Below are 27677 nucleotides of genomic sequence, written 5' to 3'. Positions count from 1 at the left end.
TTAAAAAAAAATACACAAAACATACTTCAAGCACGTTTAGCCAATCAGAGGTCTGACTTGGTGCCGCATTCCCACATGCCTCCATTCCATGATGTCCATTGCCAGGTCAGCATTGCAAATGAGAAAAGATTCTCATCTTTTCATCCTAAAGGATAGATACATAAATAGATCATCTTCTCATCCTAAAGGATAGATAAATAAATAAATAAACAAAATAAGGATTGTTTAAAATCGGTGCTTCTCTATATGGAATCTGTGAGAATATATGGACTGTAACCACTTGGTATACTTACTTGGTATAGCAAACCTTGGCCAACGCCCCACGGTCTTAATACTGTATTGATCAACAATAAATTGTCCAACTTCATGGATGCCCACTTGCTGCAATGGCATTTTTATTCAATTCAGAATTACTGATTATTGTATCCTGTCGCAAAAAAAAAATAAAAAAAATAAAAAAAAAATGCTGGCTTGGTGAACCAAACAAACGTTTAGATTGGAATTGCATTGTTTCTGTTTCACATATTGAACCAATGTTCATCACATTTTTTTATCATTGCGTTTATTTTTAAATATGTATTGTTTTGGTTGATGTAGGATGCTGACAAGAATATCATCAAGTTGCTGAAGGAGAAGGGTCGCCTTGTCAACTCCAGCTCTTTCAAACATAGCTACCCGTTCTGCTGGAGGTGAGACATGGACAGCTCGCATACTCTGACTACTGACCGCCGATAATGAGAATTACAGGTCACACAAATAAATACTGCCTAATTTTGCGGCAGCAAACCGAATGACCTCCTGTGAATTCGCAGTACAGTTTCTCAGTTAACGTTGTCCTAATGTACCACAGGGTCAATAATGGTTTGCGGTCTCAGCTCAGAATCAATTCAAAGTCAGTGTGCAAGCACAGTCATAACCTTTCAAGGTCCCACATTAGCAGAACTTCAATTCATTAACTACTCTCTGTGCAGCGGTTGGGTTAATTAAGCCCGTCATATTCAGCGATGTCAAGCCACGAGTAGATGCAGGCTCACAGAGATGCAGGTCTTTATTCGTTAACCCCTCACCATCTGAGTTGTGGAACAGATTAAAGTATTGTGTTTGAATGGGAAAAAATGAGTGCATAAAAAAACGAACCTTATGTGGCTATTTACCATTCCCCGTGGGTGTTATTTGCTTCTAACGTGCTAATTTACCTGCAGGTCAGACACCCCCCTGATCTACAAAGCTGTGCCCAGTTGGTTTGTCCGTGTGGAGCACATGGTGCAGAAGCTTCTGGACAACAATGGACAGTGTTACTGGTAAGACGTAATTTCAATGGCGTACTTGGCCTAGGCCAGGCCAGATCGGTTTGCTCTGGCAAACCGATAGATGTGGACCATAGCCCGAAACTGGTCAAGCACACGCACACACACTTGTCATACAATAACTTCTAAGTTATTCATAATTGGCACCTCGCCTAATAGAAATAAATACAACTACTGTGAATAATACACAAAGTCCAAAAATCCACTGCACGCTTGATTACATATGGGCCCATGCGTGTACAATGTATGCGTCATGCAGTTAATGCAATGGCTCTGTTTGCTGAATATGCGTGCTTAGGCCCATATGCGCACAATGTATTTGTCATGTAATATATCATCGCCACCACCATAGATGTAAATAGATCTAGTAGAAATAATGTACGATTAAAAATGTCCGCAGCGTGCAATGTCCTATCATATAATTGATAACATCAAAATTTTCATTATAGCTGCACAATACAAATGAACATAAAGCGCCGTGCGTTGCCCTCTACCACATGCGCACGCAGCGTGCTATCATACACGTAATAATGAGGTTATATTTTCTTGCCAGTTATTTGTGACAGTCTCCACCGCGTACAATACAAATGCAGAACTACTTGAAAAAATCCAGAGTAAAAAAAACTAAGTCCACATTTGGGCAGGCAATGTTAGCTGTCCTATAAATTAATCAGGTAGTTCCACTTGCCATTTATTCATAAACATCACTTTGTACAATAGAAATAAAGAGATCCAGCCATAGTTATTTAAAAAAAAAAAAGCATATATAGGCAGACTCACTTGCACAGCGTACTCTACGTTTGATAGTTCATGCGATCACTCCTCCTCCTAATAACTCCAGTTTTCCATAATATCCATTTGTTTGCCCAACAGAGATAAGCACAATGACTAGAAATAATCCACAAAGTCAGGAAAGTGGTGGTAAAGCAATTTTTAATGAAGTGATGGCTAAAACGACATTCCCATCTACTACTTATGTATTATACATACAATTAGTAAAATAAATGAAACACTAATTGTGAATGATGATAATCGCGACTGTGGGATGTGGAGTAGAAGTAAACGTCTGCATGAAGGCTCACCAACCAAGTGGTATTACCCCAGGTGCGCCCAGTGCTCTTTTCTGAGCAGCTGGTAATGGGACTGTCAAACTGAGATGAATGACTAGCCACTAGGAAGGTGAAGACACACACACACATGTACACACACAGAAAAAGGGCGAGACTGACGCACACTACTGTAAAGGATAAATTCATTTCCTGTGGCGTAATAGTGCTACACTTAATTTCACAGCAACCAACCTTCTCCACGTGCATTTTATATGAAGTGATATTAATATGCTCTGAAAGCTAGCAAATCGTTATTTATATTTTTATGTAGTATATTAAAAAATTGTTTTGGGTAACTTTTGCAAAGGGAGAGCAAGGAAAATAAAAAATACATTGAAGCTTACGAGGTACTGGTGTAAGAAAGGGTAGCAATTGAAATAGCGGCAAATCCGAGTTGTGTTGAAAACGTGTTAAACACAGTATGTATGACTTTAAATTTCAACCATATACAGTATGTTGATAATACAATTTCCATAATGATGGATTTAGATGACACGCGTTAGGCTTTCAAACATGCACTCTTATGCAACTTTCTAATTAAAACTTTCCTTCAGCGCCCGTTAAATAATTGAAAGGAGGCTTTTTGATTAGACGCACCACTTCTGCTCCCGTGAAGATTTTTAATTCCGCCAAGATTGTCTGTCAGGGAGCGTTGCCTGCTCATCAGCATCCTCATAAAAAGGAAAATCCTCCTCGGGTTCGGTGTGCTTTCAGATCACGTTCGTGTTCGTTGATCAGAGACTAAAGAAAAAAAAAAGAAGCTCTTCAGAAAGCAAAGTGCTTGTTATCATATCCCCACAGTCATTTGTTCGGCTTGTCTCGCTTTCTCGCATTGGCGCAGCGGGCAGGCGAGGGCTAAATATCTATTAGGACCTTCTTCTGAGTAAATCAGCGACCGACCTAACGAGTACTCGGAGGAGGGCTCCTCTCTTCGGTGGAAGGTTGCTTGGCTACACTTTGCCTACCACGGCTGGACGTAATGGCAAATAGATGAAGCAGATCAATCTGTTTGTCCTCTTTAGTCCACCTTCCTCCATTTCCTTCATGTTGAGCCAAAGCTGTGCAAAAAAACACACAAAAAAAACACTCTACAGACATCCTGCCTCACTCCAGTATATGACTACACACTCTCTTACTGCTTGGAATGAAATGCCTGGTTTCCAGTGACTTTTTTGTTGTTTGTTGACTTTTGAGGTAAACATCAGCAGGTGTGACAGTGTAGGACAGGGGTCACCAACTCCGGTCCTCGAGGGCATCTGTCCTGCAGGTTTTCCATCTCTCCCTGCTGCAACACACCTGTTAAAATGACATTTAACTGATTTGAGGAATTTTATTACATAGTGTTTCAAAGAAATGTAGTTGTCTTAATATTTTTTCTTGTTTGTACCCCCCAATAAATCAATGATCGTTTGAATAATCATGATTTCAATTATTACCAAAATAATCGTGACTAATATTTTTTTCATAATCCAGCAGCCCGAGCTGTGTTTGTGCTGCCTTACTAAGTATGTTTTTAAATGTGAATCATATAATAACTGCTACTCAAACCTCCAAATTCCCTCCTCAGTCGCTGCCGTTTTCCATGCTGGACGTTGTTCTGTAATTTTAGTAATTACTCGAGAAACCTGCATTTAAATTGTTCAAATCATCTCTGCTTTTGTAACCTCTGAGTCCCCTGTCTGACCAGAGCTTCTGAGCCTTCAAAGACTAGACTGCACACTTAACATCCTACACGTAGCAATATAAAAAGGGAGGAGAGGAGTGCAGGGACTCGGTGAGTAGCAGATAAAAATCATTAAATTGATATATTAGGGGCCTAAATAGAAATGCCTGCTACAAATGGGAATTGATGAACTCATTGCTTAGTGGGTGTATGCGGAAGATGGTTTATCCTCCTCCTTCCCCCTACCACAACCACCACCACCATCTCAGCTTGCACTCCTGAGCAACACTGCATGGCACAGTGAAGAGAGAAAACACTCAGTAATAATAAGTACCATCTTTTCCAGGCTGTAATCCGCACCGTTATATAACTTTTATATTTACTGCATTTATAGAACGATTATGAACTGTAAATGTACATGTATGTACCTGAGCAGATTCTTTCCTAACAGTGCCTTTTAACACTGCAGCAACGTTGCTGATTAAAATGGAACAGAACCAAGAGAAAATAAACAGTACTTATCGTCATTTCACTGCCGGCTGCCGCTCCAGTTGGTCAGCTAATGTCCACCAGACTCCACCATCTATTGTTCTACTACATTCTACATATGCACCTGTTTTGTTTTATGTTAAAAGTCAGCCAATCTAACACCCGACGTGCTGCCAACTGTAATATATCAACAATAGCATTTCACATCGAAACAACAGAACAGACGTAACATCAGCCAATCGCATTCATGTGCGCTCAGGGACCTCTCGGAAAACATAAAATCAAAGCATTACAGCACCTAATGCAATAACCTAGTGCATAGCGCCCTTGCCTGTCGAACTCCTCCACCTGCAGTCACATCCATTTTAATGGCAAATGTATTGTATTGAATTGTACTGTAATTCCGGTTAGAGCGCCACAAGCGGTGGAAGAAAAATCCACAGAAGAGCCGCACCGACAATAAGCCGCATGGCTCAAAACCTAGGAAAAAAGTTGCGGCTTATTGTCCGGAAAATACGGTAACCTAATGGGAGAAAGTATGCAAAAGAGACCCATCTCATTTTATGCTTTGCAATATAGACCAGGGGTACGAAAAAATCCTAAAAGGCCACAAAAAGTGAAGTCAGTGAGACGACATGTGACAACATTTTATGGCTGTAATATTCAAAACAACACAAATATGATTTTAAGACAAATTAGAATATCAGTGAGTGGGGGAATTGCTAAATTGTAGCTGTCATTTCCTCTTTTTCTTTGCCTTGAAACATCGTGTCCATCACTTCATTAATGCATTCTTTTATTTCTGCATTTGAAAATGGCTTTTGTGCTTATCTTCAATCCACCCTAAGTGAGCTCTATGTTGCTTTTTGTAGTTGTCATACATGTGACAAGAATCCTGCTTGCAGCTTGATATTGTTGATTTCAGTGCATTTTAGTTCTTGCTTCTGAATTTTGAGGAAATGTCACTTCATAATCCGGATAATCAGAATGCCGTTTCAAATTGGAAATCTTTATCACAAGTGTTAGTAATATGCTCACTGCTCTGTGTCTTTTGCCGCTTAATTCATATTCCACAAAATATGGGGGCGCATTGATCGTATTGCGAAGAAAACTTTTGACTTAACTTGCCCTCTAACAGTTTGGGGGCACCCCCACACAGCAGCACTGCATCCCACAATCAGATTAAGATGGCTGATGATGTCAGCATCTTGCGTGACATGTGAAAATGAGTGTCGAGTGGGAAGCATGACAGTTGACTTCGTGTCCTGCTGGCATTTTTGCTTCTTTTACCGCTCTGATACAAACTCTCATGGTGAAAGATTCAATCCAATTAACCCAATTCCGTGTCAGTGCCGTTTATACTGAACAGTGAGTCGGGAGGAAAAGGTGCTCATAGTTGGCTGCGTAAAAGGCTTACTCTGTTATACTGATGGGGCAATAGCAGCCTACTCCTGGGGATGTAAGGGAGTCTGCGCCGTTATATCAGCACCTCAGTGTATCTAATTTCAGCCAGCATCAAATAACAAACATTGTGTGTTTTGCATCTTCCTTTGGCTCTTTGTAACACAGCTGCATGTCTGTGGTAAGAGAAAAATGCCTTTTTAGTGCCAGTACTGTTTTTTTTCTTTTTCTTGGGTGCTACTTCTTGATTTGGGACCAGCCATAGCAAAATGAGCCTAAACTCGCTCAGATTCTGAGATGTAAGGGAATAATGGTTCAGGAGGTCAAATTTCTACCCCTTTCGTCGATTAAAAGTCTCATTTAAATACACATCGTGAAGTGTTCAAAAATTGCCTTATGGAAAAGGTAGTCAACAAAGGAATCAGTAATTATCTCAAAACATAGAAATACAATCGCGCATTACCCCAACAGTGCGGGACAGTATTAGTATGAAGTGTAGCACTTGCTCATTTCTCAACCGAGGTTCATTTTTTTGTCAATTCCAAAAGTGTGTGCCATGAATATTTACCATTTGGGAAAAAAAGGCCCCCAAAAACATTTTTACCTGTAAATGTTACTCCCGGTTCCCTTGTAGTAATTGTACAACATGGTTGCATATAATGTACGGCAGGGGTGTCAAACTCCAGTTCTTGAGGACAGCTTTCCTGCATGTTTTAGAAGTTTCCTACCTCCAACCCACTTAATTCAAATGATCAGCTCGTCGACAAGTTCAGGGGCCTGATAACGATCACCATCATTTGAATCAGGTGTGTTGCGGGAGGAAACCTCAAAAACATGCAGGAAAGCGTCCCTCGAGGACCAGAGTTTGAGACCCCTAATGTACGGGCACCATTGCGACTTTGATCCTTCTTGCTTAGTGTACAGCGACGCTAAATGTTCAAAATTTCACTGTAATCATGATTCCTACTGTAGGTTGGACTGCCATTTTCTTTTCAGAATTGCCTCAATTTTGTTGTGGCATAGATTGCTGCTGAAATAATTGCCTGTGTTTGCATGACCTTATTACCTGGGCTCCCTAGATGAAACCATCGTCAGTGGGCAAAATGTTTTGGAACAATCTGTTTTAAATTGTACTACTCCGATCATAATCCTGTTTTGCGTCTAAAAAAAAAAAAAAGAACAACCACAACACTCATGATTACGTATTTCTCTTGCAGGGTTCCCGATTTTGTGCGTGAGAAGCGCTTCGGCAACTGGCTGAGGGATGCGCGCGACTGGGCCATTTCCAGGAACCGTTACTGGGGCACGCCGATCCCCATGTGGGTCAGCGATGACTACGAGGAGGTCAGGAGAACACAAGATATTAGGGATGTAGCTATACCTTTTTTGACCAGTACGATACATATTGGTGTACGACGAACGATGCGACACAAAGTGATATATCGCTTGCGAATGTGAGACTTTAAAATCTATTTAAAAAGTAGCATCAATTAAAATAAATAAATGAATAAAAAAAAAAAAGGGCTTGATCACAGCAGTTGCCTCCCTGCCACCAAGAATGACAAAGATCATCAGTGAAGCACAAGTATTTTCTTTTTCTTTCTTTTTTTTAGTTTTATATTTTCATTTCAAGATAGTTCTAGAGAGACCTCTACAAATTGAGTTCCAACATCTAAGAAATCAGACACTCTGTTTTAAGTCTTTTTTTTTTCATCTAATAATGCTTTGCGCTGGTTAAGGGGGTACTTAGCTGAAAAAATATATCACAGGTGGTACATTGAAAAAAGGTTGAGAACCACTGCAATAAAACAATTTAAACAAACCTAAGAGGTGCACTCAAAGTGCTTCATATAACTGAATATTCAACATTCTCGTTTGCGGAACAAAAACACATGCACAAGTATTACCCATGTATATTTTCACCTTAAATGAACCTGCTGCTGTGATTTGTTCTGTGTAAAGAACAGCTGTATGTAACAGTAAACAATCTTACCATATCCTCTTCAAAAATATGAGCTGGTGTACATGTTGTCTAGCGTCACGACACTTCTCTGCGTTCTCTCAATGGACCCCCAGTGGATTAAAGTTCCTCTATGGGGTCGGGGGGGTCAGGGAAAAAATGAGCACCAAACAACAATCTCGAGTGTTCATGTGAGGACCACGCCCAAAATGCTACGTGCTCCCGTTTATCATGCGTCATATGCACTATGGTTACCATCGGTATTGAGTGACCGCCGTTTCCAATGTGTAGCATGACTACATATTACATGGCATCCGCTTCCCCCAAGGCACCATATCAGAGTGCTTCCATAAACTAAAGTCATGCATAATTTATTTTTATAAACAGTAAACCTAATGCATTCAGGTTTCTCATCATACCTCCAAACGCTACCACATTTTGTGCCTTCGACATTGGACTTTACTGAGCCGCCAGATCCATTCAGATCGATACTTGGTTCTCATTCAAGCAAGGACTGCCACTGATCACAGTCAAATCCAACTGACGGTGTGAAGTCAAGTGAACTTAATTAATAAAGCGTTCACAATTGGGCTGTTTTTTTAGTTTAAATGGGTGTGCTGGTCCCTGGGCTGAAAGAGAGACGGCTCGCGACCTCCTTGCTGGAAATAGCACTGTGACTGTTTCCAGAGCACTCCCTGGTGCCTGTCACACTCTTACCATGCCAGCAATGGCAAACTTGCTCACCAAAAAACTGTTTCTTTGTGGTTGCCAGTATGATTTCCATCGCCCAGTAACCGTTCTTTTAGTTCCTCAGTTCTTTAGTCACTTCCTTTCCCAGTGTGAATATTATACTTTCAGTCTTATGATGCCGTCTTTGTGTCAGATGGGGCTTAGCAGACTTAGCACTAGCGTCTATCTGGGCCATGTTACCTACCTTGTGCTGCCAAAACTAGAGCAGAGCCCATAGGCCGACTCTCTGTGGGGAGCACTTTCTGAAGTTGTTCTGAAGGTGTGTTAACACAGGACGACTTTTACGGTGAATTTACCTGTGCGTAGCATGCTTCAACTCACGGCTGATCAAATTCGAAATCCACTGCACATCCTATCATTGCTCACCAACCTAAACATTAAGTACACCAACACGAGCTGTTTCAATAATTCGGTCTTTACAAATTCGATTTTTCCCTGATAAAATACCAATGCAAAATAATTTAGTTTTTCAAATTCTGTTAATTTGACCACCTTATTTCATTAAAACAAACAAACAAGAAACACCACTTTATTTCAAACGTGACTTTTTTCACAATATGTTTTATTGCAGAATATATATAGCCTCCTATCATCCAGATACTGAAATGCACCATTTAAAGATTTTAAAAATGCCACAGACGTTATATTCCAAACTTTAAGTTGAAGACAATTCAAAATTAAATCTTTTATAACTGGTGTGCATCACCGTACGAATGTGTAATACTTTCTTTGCAAAGTACGGACACATAAAATATCACAAAATTTCTTTGCAGTGTTATGATATGGCAAGCCCATATCGAACACTATAAGTGGTCATATTTATTAATTTAACTTCAATGCTTTTAAAAGTATTACTCTTGTCTTCTTTAAACCTGCGGATCCACTGAGAATGCTCAATTTTGACAAATAAAGGACTCCTCTGAAATACAGGTTACCGCACGATTTGAGGATATACAGTTCTTTGAATTAAATGGACAAATAAAAGTATTAATTCCAGATTGTGTTTATACCGTGTCATGTAACTAATGCGAAGTGATATTCAACTGCTCATGGCATGATGCACTACAGGTCTTAACCACAGTTAAAACACTGTTAAAATAATAATGCTCTCACTATATCAATCAAATTTGAGCTTGTGTGCTTCCTTACTCAAATTTCACTGTGTCTGTTGATCAGGTGGTGTGTGTTGGCTCCATTGCCGAACTGGAGGAACTGACTGGAGTCAAAGTAACTGACCTGCATCGGGAGAGGTGAGTGGACAAGCAGAAAGCCCACATTGGCACAGGACTACGTGCCGCAATCAAAAATACCGTACCCTGTCCTGTCTTTGAACCGCCTAAAATGTGAACTTCAATTGTCATTTCACGCCGTTTGCACTCGCGCCCTTCCTTAGCATCGACCATTTGACCATCCCCTCGCGCTGTGGCAAAGGTGTCCTGCGGAGGATCACTGAGGTGTTTGACTGCTGGTTCGAGAGTGGCAGCATGCCCTACGCCCAGGTTCACTACCCTTTCGAAAACAGGAAGGAGTTTGAGGACACGTTCCCGGCGGACTTCATCGCTGAGGGCATTGACCAGACCAGGGGGTGGTAAGTGGAAGGAGTGCAGATGTGGATGGCAGATGGAGACTGATGTGCAATGGATGTGGAGGCAAACGCCCGCCCTCATTGGGGGCGCATGGTAGAGCAGTCATAGATGGATAATCGTAGCAAATAAGGCAGACCATGGGTTTCCTTTGCTGACACCGTATCTTCTAAAATATTTAGGTCGTTGCTTTCTATTGACCACTAGATAGCACTCAATTCTACACATTGTCCTTTTAAGCAAGCCGTTCAGATTTTTCGCACTCGTGTGATTTCTTTGTCGGTTTAATTTAAACAATGCCCCTGGCTGACACCAGAATTTTTCCTTTCTGAACACGGACACATCAAGTCCAAAACCAAAGTCGAGCTGCACAGCTTGGATTAGTTTCGGACAACATCACATATACCATCTAATGCTACACAGTCACTTACATAGTCACTGCAGCAGGAAAAAACTTTATGAACTGTAGCATATGTGTCTACAAAAACTGCAAAGTGACATGAAGTTAATAAGTAACCTTTCAGTTACATCCCGTCGTGCCTAAGCTTGCTTTTGTCCTGGATCCGACTCAACTCCATGTTTCTCTCTGGATTCACACAAAACTCTACTCTGAGTTGTCACATCCCACAGTAGCAGTGACATGGTGAGCGGTGGCTCATTCCCCCCCCCAAAATCTGTTTGTTTCTAGAGTATTAAAAGAAATGGTGAAGTTGTGGAAAAGTAGTTTATGATGCTCCATTTAAAGCTTTTTTTCTGTCCCTCTTTAGGTTCTACACTTTGCTGGTGCTCTCCACAGCCCTGTTTGGCAAACCGCCCTTCAAGAATGTCATCGTAAATGGCTTGGTACTTGCTAGGTGAGTCTTCAGTCTTGTGAGAGATGCCCCTTCCCGCCTCCATTTTCTTGCCAACATTCTTATGACCTCGTACGTGCCCCGTCCTTCACCTGCCTGTTCACCTGCTCCTGGATCATGGCGCTATGTGCGCTGTGACATCTAGCCCCTAAGAGGTGCTTGCCAGTTGGGTCTCTCCTCTCCTCTCCTCTTCTCTTCCTCGTCTTCCTCCTCCTCGGCCCTGGGCCCTAAACGCGGCACCGTGCTCACAGGCCTGCTGACCTGGAAGGGCTCCGCTAATTTGAATACCAAGTGTGCGGTTACTTCGATGCAGTTTTACGCGTGCGTGCTTGTGTATGTGTGTGCATATTAATGCCTTTGCCTGTCTTACCCCCACAGCGATGGACAGAAGATGAGCAAGCGCAAGAAGAACTACCCGGATCCGAGCCTCATAGTGCAGAGCTATGGCGCCGATGCCCTCAGGTCAGCTCTTGCGCTTGAATGTGAGCAAGTGTGATTGTGCGTTTCCGAAGCATGAATAGCTGTGCGCCGGTGGCAGAGTGCGTTGCGTGTATGTATGTGCTATGTGTGCTAACCTACCTTATGTCATGAGCTGGCATGCTTTTGAAAGAATCACGAGTTATACCAAACTGTCACAGTCCTGCATACTGTATATACACAGACTCACGCAAACGGTACATGCATAGTCACATGCTCATTCCTCTTTTGCCCTGAGCAGTTGAGGCACCGTGGCATATGGCCTAATGAATAAAGCACCACACAGTTGCACCATATGTTCACATACACAAGAAGAGAGAAATATAACAATTTGTTTCTCTGTAAAACGCAATGAAATAGACTAGGACTTTATTAGTCCCACAATGGGATCATTCCAGTTTTATAGCAGCTATGTGGACAGTTGCAGCACACAGGAACATGTATTTACAACATCAGGGAAGGAGTTGAGCAGAAGTGTATGCAGCATCTGTATATGATTAATTAATACTAGTATACTGTGTGGAGATGTGAACTGCAAACTGTACATGCTTAAGTAGTATGTACCGCTTTGTATGTTGCAAATGTATGCGTCAATTAATAGTCCATTTGTATCATCTGTTGAAAAGTAACTACACAGCAGCAGCTGACTCTGATCACGTCGTGTTTCAGTGTTTTACATTACAGTACAGTATATTTTAGTTTGCCTGTCAATGCTGGACCAATGTGCGCTTGTTTTTCCGAATGGAAAGCTGATACATATGCCCTGGAAGCATTTGCACAGTAAATATTCATGTGGATGTAGGGACGCCTTGAGCTTCAAGTCTCAAGCTGTAATACCTTAAATTCAGCTCTGATGTTTGACAGCTCAATGGATACGTGCCCTGTAGGGTTAGTATTCCATATTTACCCTTGGAGTGTTCAACTTTAAACAGTTTGGCCTAAAAGTCATGGATGCATGAAGCAAACTCCTAATTTGTACCTTGCAACACTGAAAAGGTATACTGTAATTGAAACAATAAGGTGCCTTTATGTGTAGTCATTGTATGAAGTACCATTTTATCACTGCTTTCACTCTGTTGGGATAAACGCCATGTGATTAGCATATCCAAGTTTATGGTGTTAAAAAGCTATATTAAGTGTGTGGTTGTCTGCTCAAAAGCCATGTGCTGATTGAAGAAGCCATAAAATTACCTTTTTTTTTTTTTTTTTTTTGTGCAATACAAACGGCCTCAACTCATACTAGCCAGGATTTTTACTGTCTGTATCTCACTGCAGATTGTACCTCATCAACTCCCCTGTGGTGAGAGCGGAAAACCTGCGTTTCAAAGAGGATGGCGTTCGGGATGTATTGAAGGATGTCTTCCTGCCGTGGTACAATGCCTATCGTTTCCTGGTGCAGAATGTGCAAAGGTTACAGAAGGTATGGGTGCTTAATGAACATCACAAAATGTCACTTCTCTCCAAAGACTCCCGCAAGTCATCCTTTACCGCCTTCACTCCCAGGTTTTCAAAATACAGACATGTTTAACGGCGTAACAACCTCAGCCCAATAAATTCATTGCTCATTGGTTCAGAACGGCAATTACCTTTGATTAATAGAATGAAATAAGGTTGTACAAAGGTGCAGTAATTAGTCCCTGTTGTGTTGTTTATCTGGAAATGATGCATTTGGGCGCATATTTAACATTGTAGTTTAAAAAAGCCACCCTCTGAGGAAGAAAAATGCATTATTAATCTGCATACTCTTTATCCTGATGGTCCAATTAGGTATTGGCCCATAAGCAGTTCTTTTTACACGCAAGGCAATCACATCACATCACATCACATTACATTTTTCGTGACATATGAGTGATACTTTCCGATGCTTGGTTTCCGTTGTGTTGGAGTGTGCCAAAGCTTGTGCATGATTGCACCTAGGAGGACGGCATTGAGTTCCTGTATAACGAGAACACCGCAAAGCAGAGTGACAACATCATGGACAAATGGATCCAGTCCTTCACGCAGTCCCTCATCCAGTTCTTCAAGGCTGAAATGGATGGTGAGTCGAAACACACAGACGCTTATGTGTACAGTTGCTTTGATTACGTTTTATCTGACAACTTACTGTTCCTTGCAAAAGTGTTAGTCCCCTTGAACTTTTTGACCTTTTGCCACATTTCAGGCCTCAAACAAAGATATAAAATTTGGTAGAATAGAATTTGTAGAATCAACACTACCGTAAGTGAGATGCAATCTGTGAAGTGTAACTAAATTCATCTGATATTTGTAACTTTTTAAAAATGTGTTTGTTTAGAAATAAGAAACTGAAAAGTGGGACATGGAAAATGATTTGCCCCGCTGAGTTAATACTTTGTAGAATCACCTTTGGCTCCGATTACAGCTGCAAGTCTTTTGGGTATGTCTCTTAGCGGTTTTGTACATCGAGAAACTGACATTTTTGCCCATTCTTCCAGCTCAGGTAGATTACATGCAGAGCATTTGTGAACAGCATTTTTCAGATTTTTCCACAAATTCACAATTGGATTCAGATCTGGGGTTTGACTGGGCCATCCTAGCACCTGTATATGTTTAGTTTTGAACTATAGCATTGTAGGTTTATGTTCCGGATCACTGTCTTATTGGAAGGTAAACCTCCATACCAGTCTCAGGTCTTTTGCAGACTCCCAACAGGTTTTTTTTCCAAAATGGTCCTGTATTTGGCTACATCCATCTTCCCATCAACTCTAATCACCTTCCCAATCCCTGCTGAAGAAGAACAGCCCCAGACCATGATGATGCCACTGCCATGATTGACAGTGAGGATAGAGTAATGCCAAACATAACGTTTTACATTTAGCCCAAAGAATTTGGTCTTCATGATGCTGTTTGCGCCCCGATATTTTTTAACAGACCACTGAGATCACAGAGCAGGTGCATTTACACTGAGACTAGTTAGATATTACACACTGGTGGACTCTTATTTATCATCATCAGTCATTTAGGTCGATCATTCAGAAAGCATCAGGGAATTTCTGGAGTCATTTGGCTGCATTGAGCGAAAAGGGGGTGGATCATTTCGCATGCCCAACTTTTCAGTAATTTGTTAAAAATTAATACATTTAATATCATATGACTTTTGTTACACTTCACGATTGTGTCCCACTTAGTGTTGATTCTTCACATACACACAAAAAAATCCAATTCTATATCCTTGCTTGAAGCCTGATTAGTAGTAAAGGGTCAAAAAGTTCAAGGGGGCTAATACTTTTGCAAAGCACTGAATGTACTGGTTTGTACTCTTGTGTGTGAAAGTGCTAACTGTCGTCTGTCATGCAGCATACCGCCTGTACACTGTGGTGCCTCGCCTCGTCAAGTTTGTGGACATGCTCACCAACTGGTACGTTCGTACCAACAGGCGCCGTCTGAAGGTGAGTTTATGACTTGATCAGTGAAGTCAAAGGTCTGACTCTTTTGCTTAAGATGCTCAAGTGATTGTGTTCTTACAGTAGTCCGCCATTTTGTTATTTTGAGAAATGTTGATGATTATGACAATTTACAATGTCACAAGACACAACCTGTTCTGTTCAGCTGATTATAGCGGTCATGCAGTCAAAGTGGTCAAGAACATATCCTCCTGTTGGCCTCTTCATTTTGGGCAAATTTAATTATTAATTTATTTGTAATTCCGCCTCACATTGCGCGGTTTAAGAGGTGACAGACAGAGAGAAAAAAATAATTTATTGACTAAAGACAATGACACCTAGTTGGCAAACCTGGAGATAAACAAGAAGAGAAGAACGGATATAAAGCAACACGATTACAACACTTGTTGAACTGTTTTTGGATATTTTCATTCATCTCGGTCATTACGTCATTGAATCGATCACAACTAGACTTTTAGGGTTAAAGCGACTGAATTGGACATTTTTATTTCTTAATGATCAAAGACATCTACGGTTTTATTAATAATCATCAAAGATTATTGATAAGTATACAACAGAACACCATGTAATTTTTTTCCTCCCATGATCTGTGGAGATTTTTTTCTACGCAATTTGTCAGCATTGGTTAAGTTGGACCGTGGTGTGTTTGGGCACTTCTCTCCTATTCACTGCTCCATGGGGGGAGGCATTGTATTGACGTGTGTGAACTTTGTAGGGCGAGAGTGGTACAGAGGACTGTCTGTGGGCGCTGGAAACCCTCTTCAGTGTTCTCTTCTCCATGTGCAGGCTGATGGTGAGTCAGAACAGCTTGTGTGAAAGCGTGACTGGATGAGAGTATGAGAAAAATATTTTTGTTGTTTTTTAAAAAAAAAAAAGAAAATTGTGACAGACTAATCGTACGAGTATGGAAAAGGCGCGCGTGCAATGTTTTTCAAGGCTATGAATAATAATAACACGTGAGCAATCAGAGCCAGATAGCCTAACCTAGATCAATACAGATCATTTATGAGCTTTATGAATTCATTAGCATGCTTGAAGTGCACTGCTGGCACAACTGTGTTTGAACTTTTGCTCATAAAATCTCTGGAATGAAATGTATTGGATTTGCCTTTTTTTTTTTTTTCCCTCTCTCCCCAAAAAGAAATGTTTAAAGCTCCTTTTGACTTTTGGACCTCTGCATTGGGAAATGTAAATGAACCACAGTTGCACAGCATCAAATAATCTTCCTCTCATTTTTACTACAGTTGCTCTACTTTTCTCCTCCTTTGCCCCCAGGCTCCCTTCACACCCTTCATCACCGAGATGATGTACCAAAACCTGCGTAACCTCGTCGACCTCGCCTCTCTGGAGGAGAAGGACACCGGCAGCATCCATTATCTCATGCTGCCCCAAGTCAGGTGGGGGCAAATCCCTTCATTACACTAAAATTTGTTGAATGTGTAATTCTCAATTAAACCTTAGAAAACTACAATGGATAGCTTTAACCCCTTTGACACTCCATATAAAGCCAGCATTCTCCCACCCTTTTTAAATCGCTGTTCTGTACAAAAGTCACAGAGTGGATGAAATGAATTCAACCCGCTATTATTACAAGGTTGTATCAGAGGTTGGGCAGAACTGACTTCTAACCACCAGGTTGTGGTCCAGACTCCAAATGAATGGTGCGTGCGTGATCATCAGTCTACTACATACGAACCGATGAGTGTTATTTTTAATCATAGCAATACAAGTTCAAGCTGCATTGTAAGCGGACGATATTCACAAGGGTTGAACTCAGATGCTGAAGTTGGTTATTATCATAAGCCTTTAACACATTTTCAGACCCTCTCTTACCCTAACGTTTGAAAAATATTGAAATAAATTCATGGGATTGAATGGCTGCACTGTGAAAAGACATGTAAATCCATTAATGGCAGTGAATGAGTTTTTGTCAACTCAAGCACTTTATCCTGAGCATAAATCACTGTTGCATTTCAAACCATAGTGGTTTGAAAACAACAAACGAATGCATCAAACCTACAGTTCTGTGGATTGTTGCGAGAGTTTTATTAGCGCCGACTGTCTGAGATCATGAAGGCGTCTTGAGTGTCATCGGTGATGAAGAGTGAGGGAGACTGTTAGTCAGCTAATATTAATGGATGTCTTATCCGATGGGCGTTCATAGCACTTGTGCTTTTCATCAATTTGAAGATAGGTTTGCATTACTTTTAAGCAACCATGCTACCGGTCTCATTTTTAGTACGTTTTCAGGTTTGAGATACAGTACCACTGCTTGTTTGCTGTTAATTGCAGTGACAATTTTTAGCACTTTGTGTTGCCTTTGGTCATCTTTACCTTGAGAGGTGTCCATATACTGTATGTTTACATCACCCTTTATCAAGGGCGTCTTTCTGTCAAACATACGCTGATGAAACGCAAGCATACTGATAAAACGTAGCCATAAACGACGTAATTCTAAAACGAACAGATCAAGTGATCGTCTGAGTCAAGTGGTCATTTATCGACTAAAGAGCTGTGAAGCTGAGTTGCTCAAATCGTGGACGTGCTAAACTCGGCCGCGCTGCCTTTTCGCAGGAAGAATTTGATTGACAAGCGCATCGAGAACGCCGTCTCTCAAATGCAGTCGGTGATCGAGTTGGGGCGGGTCATCCGTGACAGAAAGACCCTGCCGGTGAAGGTAAATCATACATTTTGTCCCGTGCAGTGCCAACACTCCGTGTATTGGTATATGACAACTGTGCTATGAACATTTGATTGACCGCAATGACTGTCATCTGCGTCAGTATCCACTGAAGGAGGTGGTCGTCATTCATCAGGATCCAGACGCTCTGAAAGACATCCAGTCGCTGCAGAAATACATCCTGGAAGTAAGTCAATCCATACATCATGTAAACGGTACAAGTACATTTAAGTGATATCAGTATTCAGTGAGTAATGGAATGGCCTGTTGTACGTGTCAGCCATCTCCCAAATTTCCCAATATATTAGGAACACCTAATGCCAAAAGATACACCCAAAATATTCATTTTGTCAAAATATTTGGCACACCTGTGGCCATATACAGTATGTATGTGTGTGTGTGTGTGTGTGTGTGTGTGTATATATATATACATATATATATATATATATATATATATACACATATGTACATATACATATATATATATAAATGTACATATATACATATATATACATACATACATATATACATACATACATATATACATATATATACATACATATATTAGCTTATTTGTTATAGATGCATGGGGCAAAAATATTAGTAAGGTCTTAAATATTCGCAAGATAGCTGGGAAATTCATCAAATTATTTGTGACTTGTGTGAAAGCATCCAAAATCAATATGCACCATGTTTTGCTGGGCTCACATTCTCTTGTCATGTCGACAAGAGGAAAGGGACACGGCCAGGGTTGCTTGCTTCTGTCAGATTCTTTGCTGCTGTGCGAGAGCATCGCCATTCTCACCTCTGAGCACATAACCCATTAAGGACGGGAACGCATAAGCGCGTGTCTACCACTAGAGCCGCGAGCGCTGTTGCGTCTTTCTACCTTTCTATCTTTCTACCTAGCCGGCAGAGCGGAGACGTCACTGTCTTTTTTTAATGCAATTCTCCGTCTCTTAGCCAATTTAATGCATCAGAATATACACGTGACGGTGTCGCGAGACCGCGGAGGATGTCGTGGAATTTTTTCGAGCCGTAGCTAGGCTAATGGCAGACGCCGTCGATCGCCCGGAGCTCTGATAAGTAACGGCAGTGCTACATAGACGACGCGCACGACCAGTGGAACCAGTCGAACGTGATATGATATGGTTTGTATTGATATTGACGTCTTTGTAACAGAATAGAGTATGGTAATCACTCTATTTTTTTTAAAATAGTGCTTCTCTTGCACTGACACATTATTTTTACATCTTCGATTGAAACAGTAAATAATAAATTCTGCCTGTGTGAAGGCCACATGTCTTAAGCTCTTTAATTCTTTTGGAATTATGTTTCTGTCTGCTACAGGGGCTGAGGTATTAATCATTTTGTAAGTATTGAATTTCTGGGAGAACTTCAGGTTTTCAAGGGTAATTCCAAAGGCGACCTTAGGTTTTGGGGAGCTGTTCAGACAGGCGCTTTAGTCCTTAATGGGTTAATCTTGAATAAATGGCCTGTACTTTAGAATGGATGAGAATAAGCACCGCACGTCTCAGCGGTGCATGACCTCCCATCTTTTTAGCTCTCTACTGGCAGCGGCATTAAATGAAATCCACATAGGACAAGCCTGCTCAAACCTTAGCTTCATCATTCATTCAAAAGTAGCATATCAGCAAGTCATCTCTGTGAAATGTATGTCTCAGCCTCTTTACAGCACAATTGAGAAGAGCGCCCCGGTACCCGCTAGGGAGTGTGACCAATTTTTGCCTAATCACGTATGAATATGTCACGTATTTCTCTCACTCTTTAGATGAGGGAGAATAGAATGTATGGAATTGAACGAGAAAGGCTGCCAGACTCATTGGGGACATAAAGATGGGTTAGCTCAGTGACTGCTTGATTTCACGGTACAGTCGATCTGTGACAGGATGACTCTCCAGCGTGGACTTCTTGATTTGTTTCTTAGCCCGACTCCCAGAGCGGTTAAGTTTGAAATTGCTGTGTTACATAATGCGTATTTATTCAGTCTAGAGTTCAGCTTCTTAGGCTTGCTGCACACCGAGGGACGCGTCCGATTGTCATTGAACTGTCACACAGGTTGCAGGGTTCAGTAAATAGTTTTCATGAGTAGCCGGCTGTCGGCCACTAGTTTTGTTGTAGTTCGATATTTTAATCACAGGTGAACGCTGTCGAAATCCAAATGCTGCGTGTGTTCGAGTTTTCACAACAAAATTGCATTTCTGAGGTGTGAACAAAACATACGTCTACAGTATTCATATATTGTGTTTTACAATAACACTTAACCAAGGGTTGCAGTTTGTCCGTTGCAGCGCGTTAGTTGTATTCGCGAGAGCCATTAGCTAGGAGTGCGTGTATGAGTTGCTGAATGTTTTTTTTCCACGATTGCCCAATTCAGTTGTGTTGAGCCTATGGCTGTCACTAGCAATTCTTTTTAGAATCGCTAATCCTTTTACTTATTCCATCAAATACTCGGGTAATCGTCAACTGTGATGTGCCCTGTGGCATCTTACAACTCTGTTGCTAACCAGAACAGCAGCACAGTCCGAGATAGGAAGTTCCTCATGGCGCCACTTATCTCTTTTCCAGGAGCTCAATGTGCGCCAGCTGACCATCTCCACGGACAAAGACAAGTACGGCATCCGTCTGCGGGCCGAGCCAGACCACATGGTGCTGGGCAAGAGGCTGAAGGGGGCGTTCAAAGCCATCACCGCTGCCATCAAGGAGCTCCGCAGCGAACAGCTGGAGGCCTTCCAAAAGAACGGTATGGCCATAAAATTCACTTAAGATGGTAAAGTAAAATAGACTGTGATGATAATGTCATCATTTCTCGTGTCACTTCGCGTTTGCTGTCATAGGAGACCACTTGAACCCACCCTTGTGCTTCTGAATCCTTCCTTCCTTTCGCCCTTACAGTTGTGAAGTGTAATTCACTTTTAAGTCACTGTGCTAAATGGAAATTGGAAGCAGCCAACATGCAGCAAACAGACACAGATGTGGTCAGAAGCAAATGTAGCTAAGCCGCGATATGAGACTCTTAACAGAACAGCATCATGGGTCACCAAAATTTCAGACAGCTCATTAATAGCCAAAAAGGCATGTTTAATAATACAAACATGATAACAATCAAAACATGCTCTTGTGAATTAAACTAAAATGCTGCATCAGCTTGTACGTCATAGAGGAAGATAGACTGACTAGCAGTATATGAAGTGCATTTTGAGGGCAATAAAATCATATTTTAGGTCTCATTGACCCTAAAAAAAAGATGCATTCCACTTTACAATTCATGCTAAAGTTTAAAAGCCGTGTCCAAATCAACATAAAGCATGTTACTGATCTCATGTGCCACCAACAATAAAGGCATTCTTATCTTATCTTAAATAAACTCGCCACTGTGTGCATCAAAGCAGCACAAGGTATTTCGTTCCTCCAATTAGGCGAAGAGGAAGGCGCGGAGAGCCACGAGGTCTCGTGGGAAAGATGCTGCTGAGGTCATCCGGACTGTGGGAACTTAGCATTGCCAATCACTTGGACGTTTGAAGTCTAGTCTGGTTGCAGAGAGGAGAGGCTGGGCTGACGGAACGAGGGGAGACATGAAGAAAATTGTGGCTCAGAGTGACAGTTAATTGATCACAATGCGTTTGAGTGAGGAAAAGCCCATTTTAAGACACTGAATATTTTAAAGAGGCGTTTGCGTGTGTCGATAAATGGCCGCTTGGTTATTGCATCGTTGCTCACTTGCGTCTTACTTGCAGTGAAACGTTCCCAAAGAAGGAACCACTTACTCCCCTTACGCTCAGGAGCAGGCGGGAGTATTGTTGAGTATGCCTTTGAAGGTTACATCAGCCATTTCAAAGTGACGCAGAGGAGGCTATATGAGCAAAAGTGAACCATCCCGTTGCCTCACAATCACCTCAGAGAAAGATTTTCCCTCTAAAGCTGGCTTGATTTACTACAATCATTCAAAGAGCCAAAAGTCACAGTTCCAGATGAACTCGGAATAGGTGAAATCTGCAATATAGAGAGACCGTGGCGTTTTACCCCTCTCAAATGCTATGTAAACCCATTGAAACTTATTAAATGCATTTTAATACACACACATTTTTGCAAGCATTAACATTTGTCGAAAATACTACACGTGTATGTGCCTTTGCCTTGAAAGATTAAACTGACTACCCCGATGGCCGCATAGCTTTATCCAAAGCCTGAAAAAGGATTACCTGGCTGCTTCTGCTTTTCTTCCTTCTCTCTAACTTTGATCCAGCCATTTTGACGGGCTAACCTAGGAGGTGAATTGGGAGCAAAAGCAGCAAATCGAAGCGTAGAGATGAAGGATTAGACAAGAAACGGAGTGACTTGCTCTGCTCCTCTTGCCTCGGGGCGTCCAGGAGTGAAGAGGAGGACATGGTCACGGTTTTTCGCGAGAACATAGAGATGGTTAATTGGTGCCGCTGGCAAACTTCAAACCTGAGGAGAGCTGATTGGCCGCATTGTTTGACAGCTCGTGTGGATGCAGCCAGGAAGCGTGTCCTTTTCAGGATTTTATCCATACATGTGAAGGCGAACATAAACCAAGGGTAGAAGAGGTCTTCCTTCTGAGTGATGGAACACACTCTATCTGGAACCATTTTTGCACTATTAGAGCTACTTAGAGAAGTTAAAACAGTCGAGAGCTATCTGTCTTTTAGTTGTGGTATCCTCAACAGCCTTTGTCGAAACCTTCGCAGGATCCTTTGGTGTGCTGCTCAGAAACTGGTGGCGAGTTTCTAAAAAAGTCCCAAGATTAATCTCATTGATTTCCACTGTCACGCTGGAGGGAAAGTAGATTGTGTAGCGCTCCCCACCACCACCCAAGTCTGCAAAATACAAGTCTTTACTCTGTCCTCATACTGAGTTATTGCACATCATGTATTAAATGGCACCTTTTTTTATTTACTAGTTTAAATCCTAAATGAAAACAGTTTTATTTTCTATACTCCTCCATTTCACACATGAATACAATTTGTAATCGTGTGAAACTGGGCTTAGAAACTGATATTTTGCAATACAATGGACATACAAAGTCAACCATAATGTTCTTGGAAAGTATGCCCGGAAAGTCAAACAGACGTTAGTGTTCAAACAGTCATTATTTGTGATGTCAGCAAATCTAATGACACTCCTGTTCAATGAGCATCAAAAGGCGGAACTGTAAAAGTTGGGCTTTTTCTTTTTTTTTTTCGTCATTTGTGTTCCATTGTACTTGTTTATACAGTATGTATAAAATGGAGCACACTGTCACAATATTGCTATTTCTTGCTGTTATTTGTTCAAAAGCCATTGGATATTTTCACAAGTGAAAAGAATGTAATCGCATGCAAACCAGCTGAGAGCTTTGTGCTTCTCAAAATCACATCACACAACAGTTGCTTTTTTTTCTCTTTTTCTTTTTTGCTATCGCAGTGTTCATAATTGGCGCTAGAGCACATTAAGATGGTATTGAATGAGAATCTCCCAAGCCCATAAGGGGAAATCATTGCCTTTTGTTGACTGCTTTAATGAACCTAGATCAAATACGCTTTGATCCACTCCTTCTGCAACAGTTTACAAACAATACAAATCTGGTTGGCTAATGATGAGGGTGACGTATACGTCCTGTGAGTCAGCTGACATATGCTGCACGTTGTGGTGGCATTTCAGGTTCCATCATGGTGGATGGACATGAGCTTCACGAGGAGGATCTGAGGCTGATGTACACGTTCAATCAGAGCTCTGACTCAGCTGCACAGTACGAAGCCCACTCGGACTCACAGGTGAGCGCTTGGCGTATAATACTCGCATCGGTGGATGCAAACAGCGCAAACTATTATGTGTCTCTAGTAAACTGTGATGACACTTGGAAAAGTAATGATGCATAAAGACAAATAAGTGGCCAAATATAAGCAGTTTAGAAGAATAAAAAAAGTGATGGTCAAACACAATTTCAAATGTATCTAATCATCACTTGTGAGTTAAAAAAAAAAAAGTTAAAGGTTTTATTAATAATTGAATCACTGGGCATTCTTTTACTCGGTTCCTTTGTAAAGTAAAAAAATAATGGATAAAGGAATCAAATTACATGCTGCAAGTCACTTTGGTGTAATATTGTTTGATGGAATATCCTCAGTGGTTCTTAACAAAACTCGCAAATAATGTGGGAAGGGGACATGGGGACAGAGGTGCATTTTATGTAGCTACTACTCAGGTTGATTGATTGATTAATTGGGCGGTAGATTTAATCGGCCGATATTACCGGTAGCTCTTTTAAAATCAGCCAAGCTCTGCCAATTTTCAGATTTTTACTAATTGTGTTAACACATTAACACGTTACAACACAAGACAAAGGTAATGACATTCAAAAATTCCCTCCATCCAAATAATAAGTAAAACATCGGCTGATTATAAAGTTAAACACTATAGAACCAGGTATTGTATAACAAATGTTATGCCTGTAATTCATGTCTTTATTGTTGCAAGCATTGAGGGAACAAAAAAGTAGCAATTTATTCAGTATTTATTCAATTAATCGGCCGATTAACGGGTTATCGGAATCTTCTTCTGCGAGGTATCGGAATTGGCATAGGCCTAAAAAAAAAATCCATATCGGCCTGGTCCTGATTTTTGTTAGATGCTACCACAGAGAAAAACTTCAAATTATCAAGGAATTACTTTATTGTTATTCTTTACATATAAACAAGGTAATGAGGTAACAGCAGTATGGAAAATGGATGGAAGAGGAGACTCTGTAAATGTTCCGAATTCTTCTTTCCATGCTTGTGTTGCATTGAAGAATGGTGTCATGTGTTCCGACAAATCAATTCGTCTTTAGTATGCTCATCCCGATTGTCGTCAAATTTGCTTTGTGATGCTCTGCCACATTTCACTCGGCCTTAACAAGGCAACGGTAGACAGATGGCGAACATTTTGACATGTTACCGCCACACTTGCCGTGTTGCACCGTCTACTGTACACACTCGAGATTGTGTGGAGTACGGAACAAACGATGGCCGCCTTCTCCATGAGTGCAATGCAGCTAAGTGGAGACCAGCTCGCCTGGCTTTCCCACAGGCCATCACTAATCATTGCTCCGCCGAGCGTACGCACAGAGCACGGCTGCACCTTAATACCAGTTTGCAGAGCCGGCTTTTTAATTCGCCGTCATTCTCGTTCTCTCGCGCTGCCTCTCAGTCTCCCATCTGCCTACCACGCTCTTGGCTGTGTGTTACTTACATGCGCCAATCACAGATGCAACCAGCGGGCAGTCGTGTTGTTTGAACCAACACTAAGAAGAGATCTTTAAAATGGGTCAAATTCTTAACTATGGCTTCCTGAAAATCCGGAGGTATCCTGTTTAAATTCCTTAATTGTCTTCCAAGCGTATCAATAAATGAACCACCGGTAAAGTTAGGCTATAGAAAAAAAAGCACTCATTCATTACTGATAACAGTATAATTAAGGTGAATCGTGTTGGACAGGGGCGGCACGGTGATCGACTGGTTAGCACGTCCGCCTCACAGTTCAGAGGTCGTGGGTTCGATCCCGGCTCCGGCCTCCCTGTGTGGAGCTTGCATGTTCTCCCCGTGCCTGCGTGGGTCTTCTCCGGGAACTCCAGTTTCCTCCCACATTCTAAAAACATGCATGGTAAGTTGATTGGACACTCTAAATTGCCCCTAGGTATGATTGTGAGTGCGGATGTTTATCTCTGTGTGCCCTGCGATTGGCTGGCAACCAATTCGGGGTGTCCCCCGCCTACTGCCCGAAGACAGCTGGGATAGGCTCCAGCATACCCCGCGACCCTTGTGAGGATAAGCGGTATCGATAATGGATGGATGTTGCACAGTGCACCATTAACCTTTCTAAGATTTTTTTTTTTTTTTTTTTTTTTAACTTTAGATGCTTTGTATGGACTTAATGTAGAGGTTCATTGATATGATGTGCATAATACAAATAATTGTTTTCAATTGTGTGCCTTTGAATTGCAACTGCCATTGTATCAACTCTACTGGGAGTCGGCAGTTTGTTTAATTTTAGACCGCGGCTGGAGAAAAACATGATGCATGCGGTCTGCTTGTTTCTGGATCATCTGTAAGAATCTGTGCTCTTGGCTGTGCCGTAGGTGCTGGTGCTATTGGACGTCTCCCCGGACCAGTCTATGGTGGATGAGGGCGTGGCCAGAGAGGTCATCAACCGCATTCAGAAACTACGCAAGAAGGTGGGGGCACGTCTTATTCGGGGCATCCTGACTACCACTGCTAACAAATTAAGACACACAACAATCTTTCAATGTTGACATTTGGTTCTTGAAATGTAGTAAACATCCACAACTTTATGAAGCCTTGCAAAATATCATGTTTTCTATACCTTGAGCTATATCACATTCTGCGTTGAACAAAAGGTTAACCTGGGACATACTGAGAGGGGTTCTTTCTAATTGTTCACAGTTCCCATCTAACAAATTTAGGTAACTAAAATCCTAGAAAGCCCTTTCACCATGCTGTGTACTCTGCTAACATCACGAAACAACAACCAAAATAATAAAAGTAGACATGAAATGGCCCAAATCCCAGAAGGGAACATTTCAAAGATTTTCATCTGTCCTGTCATGATGAACACAGTGTCTGATTTCGTGTCAATTTGAGACACCGTTGGTGGGTGCTATTATTTTCTGAAGAGAGTGACTCAAAGATTCAATGGAGGGCTGCTAATGTATTAAAGTTTTCTACATGATAGCAAAACTTGGTGAGCTTTTGCGTATGTTAGCCCCCCCCCCCCCCCAAAAAGGTCATCAAGTTGCAGTCCCTGTAAGAACTATGAATGGGGAAGCCCCCTCAAAATGACCAAAATGACCTTGTAATAATGCCTGCTTCATCCCAAAATAGAAAAATGGCTGTATATTTTGGGACATGGTTTCTTGAGACTATTTTGTGGATCTACTCATGGTAGGCATACAGTATCTAGCAAATTTCATATTCGTGAGTCCGGTTTTGGGAGCTGAATATTGACCACCCCGATCTTGCAAGCTGAGTAAACAGAGCTTAGTTTTCCATGGTGAATCGTATAACTTGGGCAAACTGTTCCACCCGCAAACCATGGCAAAAATTCAAAAGTCTCACAATTTTGTTTCACCTGTCTGGCTAGTATAATTGGTTAAAATTTGGTATTTGGCATTTCAGGTTGCTACTTTGTATCAAACTGGCTCCTGTGTCTGCATAAAAACAAATTAGTCAATTTTTCTGGGTCATGTCAGCAAATATTCGAAACTCATTAGAAATGTAGCTAATGAAATGACTATGGATTGTGTTGTGTGTAGGGGGGAAATGATGGTTTTGAAGGCATCATTTTGATATTTTGTTAATTGTAATTAAACTCCAATTTGGTTGGATGATGAAGTCAATTTTTCTGTTTTTGCCCGCCAATTTCCATTCAGCATTTACCTTTTTATTTTTTGTTACTACCCTTGTGATGGCCCTCCTCCTTTACTTTCTTACTTCATTTTTTAATGCTCTCATGCTAATTTGCAAAATCTTTCCATTGCAGCGTCCCAGTCAGACATTTCTTCATCATAAGGCGGGATTAATGGCGGCTTAATTACGTTCTGGCCCCTTTCAGATTCGAGCGTTGGAGCTTTGAAGTGCGACCAGGGAGTAAAGACGGATTAGCCGGCAGCCTCTTGTTTTCTCAAGAAACAAACAAGTTTTTTCCATCCGTGCGCGCAGTAGTAGCGGCAGCGCTGCTGGCTGGAACCCGGCCAGGCCGCATTCCAACTCTTATTTCAAAAAGCCCTGCCCCCCCCCCCCCCAAGATCTGTGAGGAATTTTCCACCCTGGGGATGTGAATTAATTTACCCAACGTTCGCTCGTACCTTTGCTTGTTTGTGTGCGCGTGGGTGTTTTTGTTTGTGTGCTCGTAGCAGTAGGTCAACCCATTCTTTATCGGGATTCACACTTAACTGGAGTTCTCTGTT

The 27677-nt window shown here is 41.4% G+C and overlaps 1 protein-coding gene across 2 annotated transcripts in view; it reads left to right on the top strand.

Moving 5' to 3' along the window:
• Positions 1–27677, top strand: part of iars1 (isoleucyl-tRNA synthetase 1) — a 47809-nt gene that overhangs the window by 14453 nt on the left and 5679 nt on the right. Inside the window, exons 12-28 of one of the 2 annotated variants that reach the window (XM_086041418.1) lie at positions 598–689; positions 1203–1301; positions 7187–7313; positions 9856–9929; positions 10073–10267; positions 11030–11116; positions 11492–11575; positions 12866–13010; positions 13511–13628; positions 14906–14997; positions 15728–15805; positions 16288–16409; positions 17587–17689; positions 17796–17879; positions 20282–20456; positions 23375–23487; positions 25830–25925. In XM_086041418.1, coding sequence (XP_085897544.1) covers positions 598–689; positions 1203–1301; positions 7187–7313; positions 9856–9929; positions 10073–10267; positions 11030–11116; positions 11492–11575; positions 12866–13010; positions 13511–13628; positions 14906–14997; positions 15728–15805; positions 16288–16409; positions 17587–17689; positions 17796–17879; positions 20282–20456; positions 23375–23487; positions 25830–25925 — 1884 coding nt within the window. Of the gene's footprint in view, positions 1–597; positions 690–1202; positions 1302–7186; positions 7314–9855; positions 9930–10072; positions 10268–11029; positions 11117–11491; positions 11576–12865; positions 13011–13507; positions 13629–14905; positions 14998–15727; positions 15806–16287; positions 16410–17586; positions 17690–17795; positions 17880–20281; positions 20457–23374; positions 23488–25829; positions 25926–27677 lie in introns of both variants that reach the window. The other variant, XM_086041417.1, reaches the window with a different exon arrangement.

The sequence above is a fragment of the Filicampus tigris genome, chromosome 9, assembly GCF_054856515.1.
Source record: "Filicampus tigris isolate MCC_2025a chromosome 9, RoL_Ftig_1.0, whole genome shotgun sequence".
Lineage (NCBI taxonomy): Eukaryota > Metazoa > Chordata > Actinopteri > Syngnathiformes > Syngnathidae > Filicampus > Filicampus tigris.
This window is presented reverse-complemented; position numbering and strand designations above follow the sequence as displayed.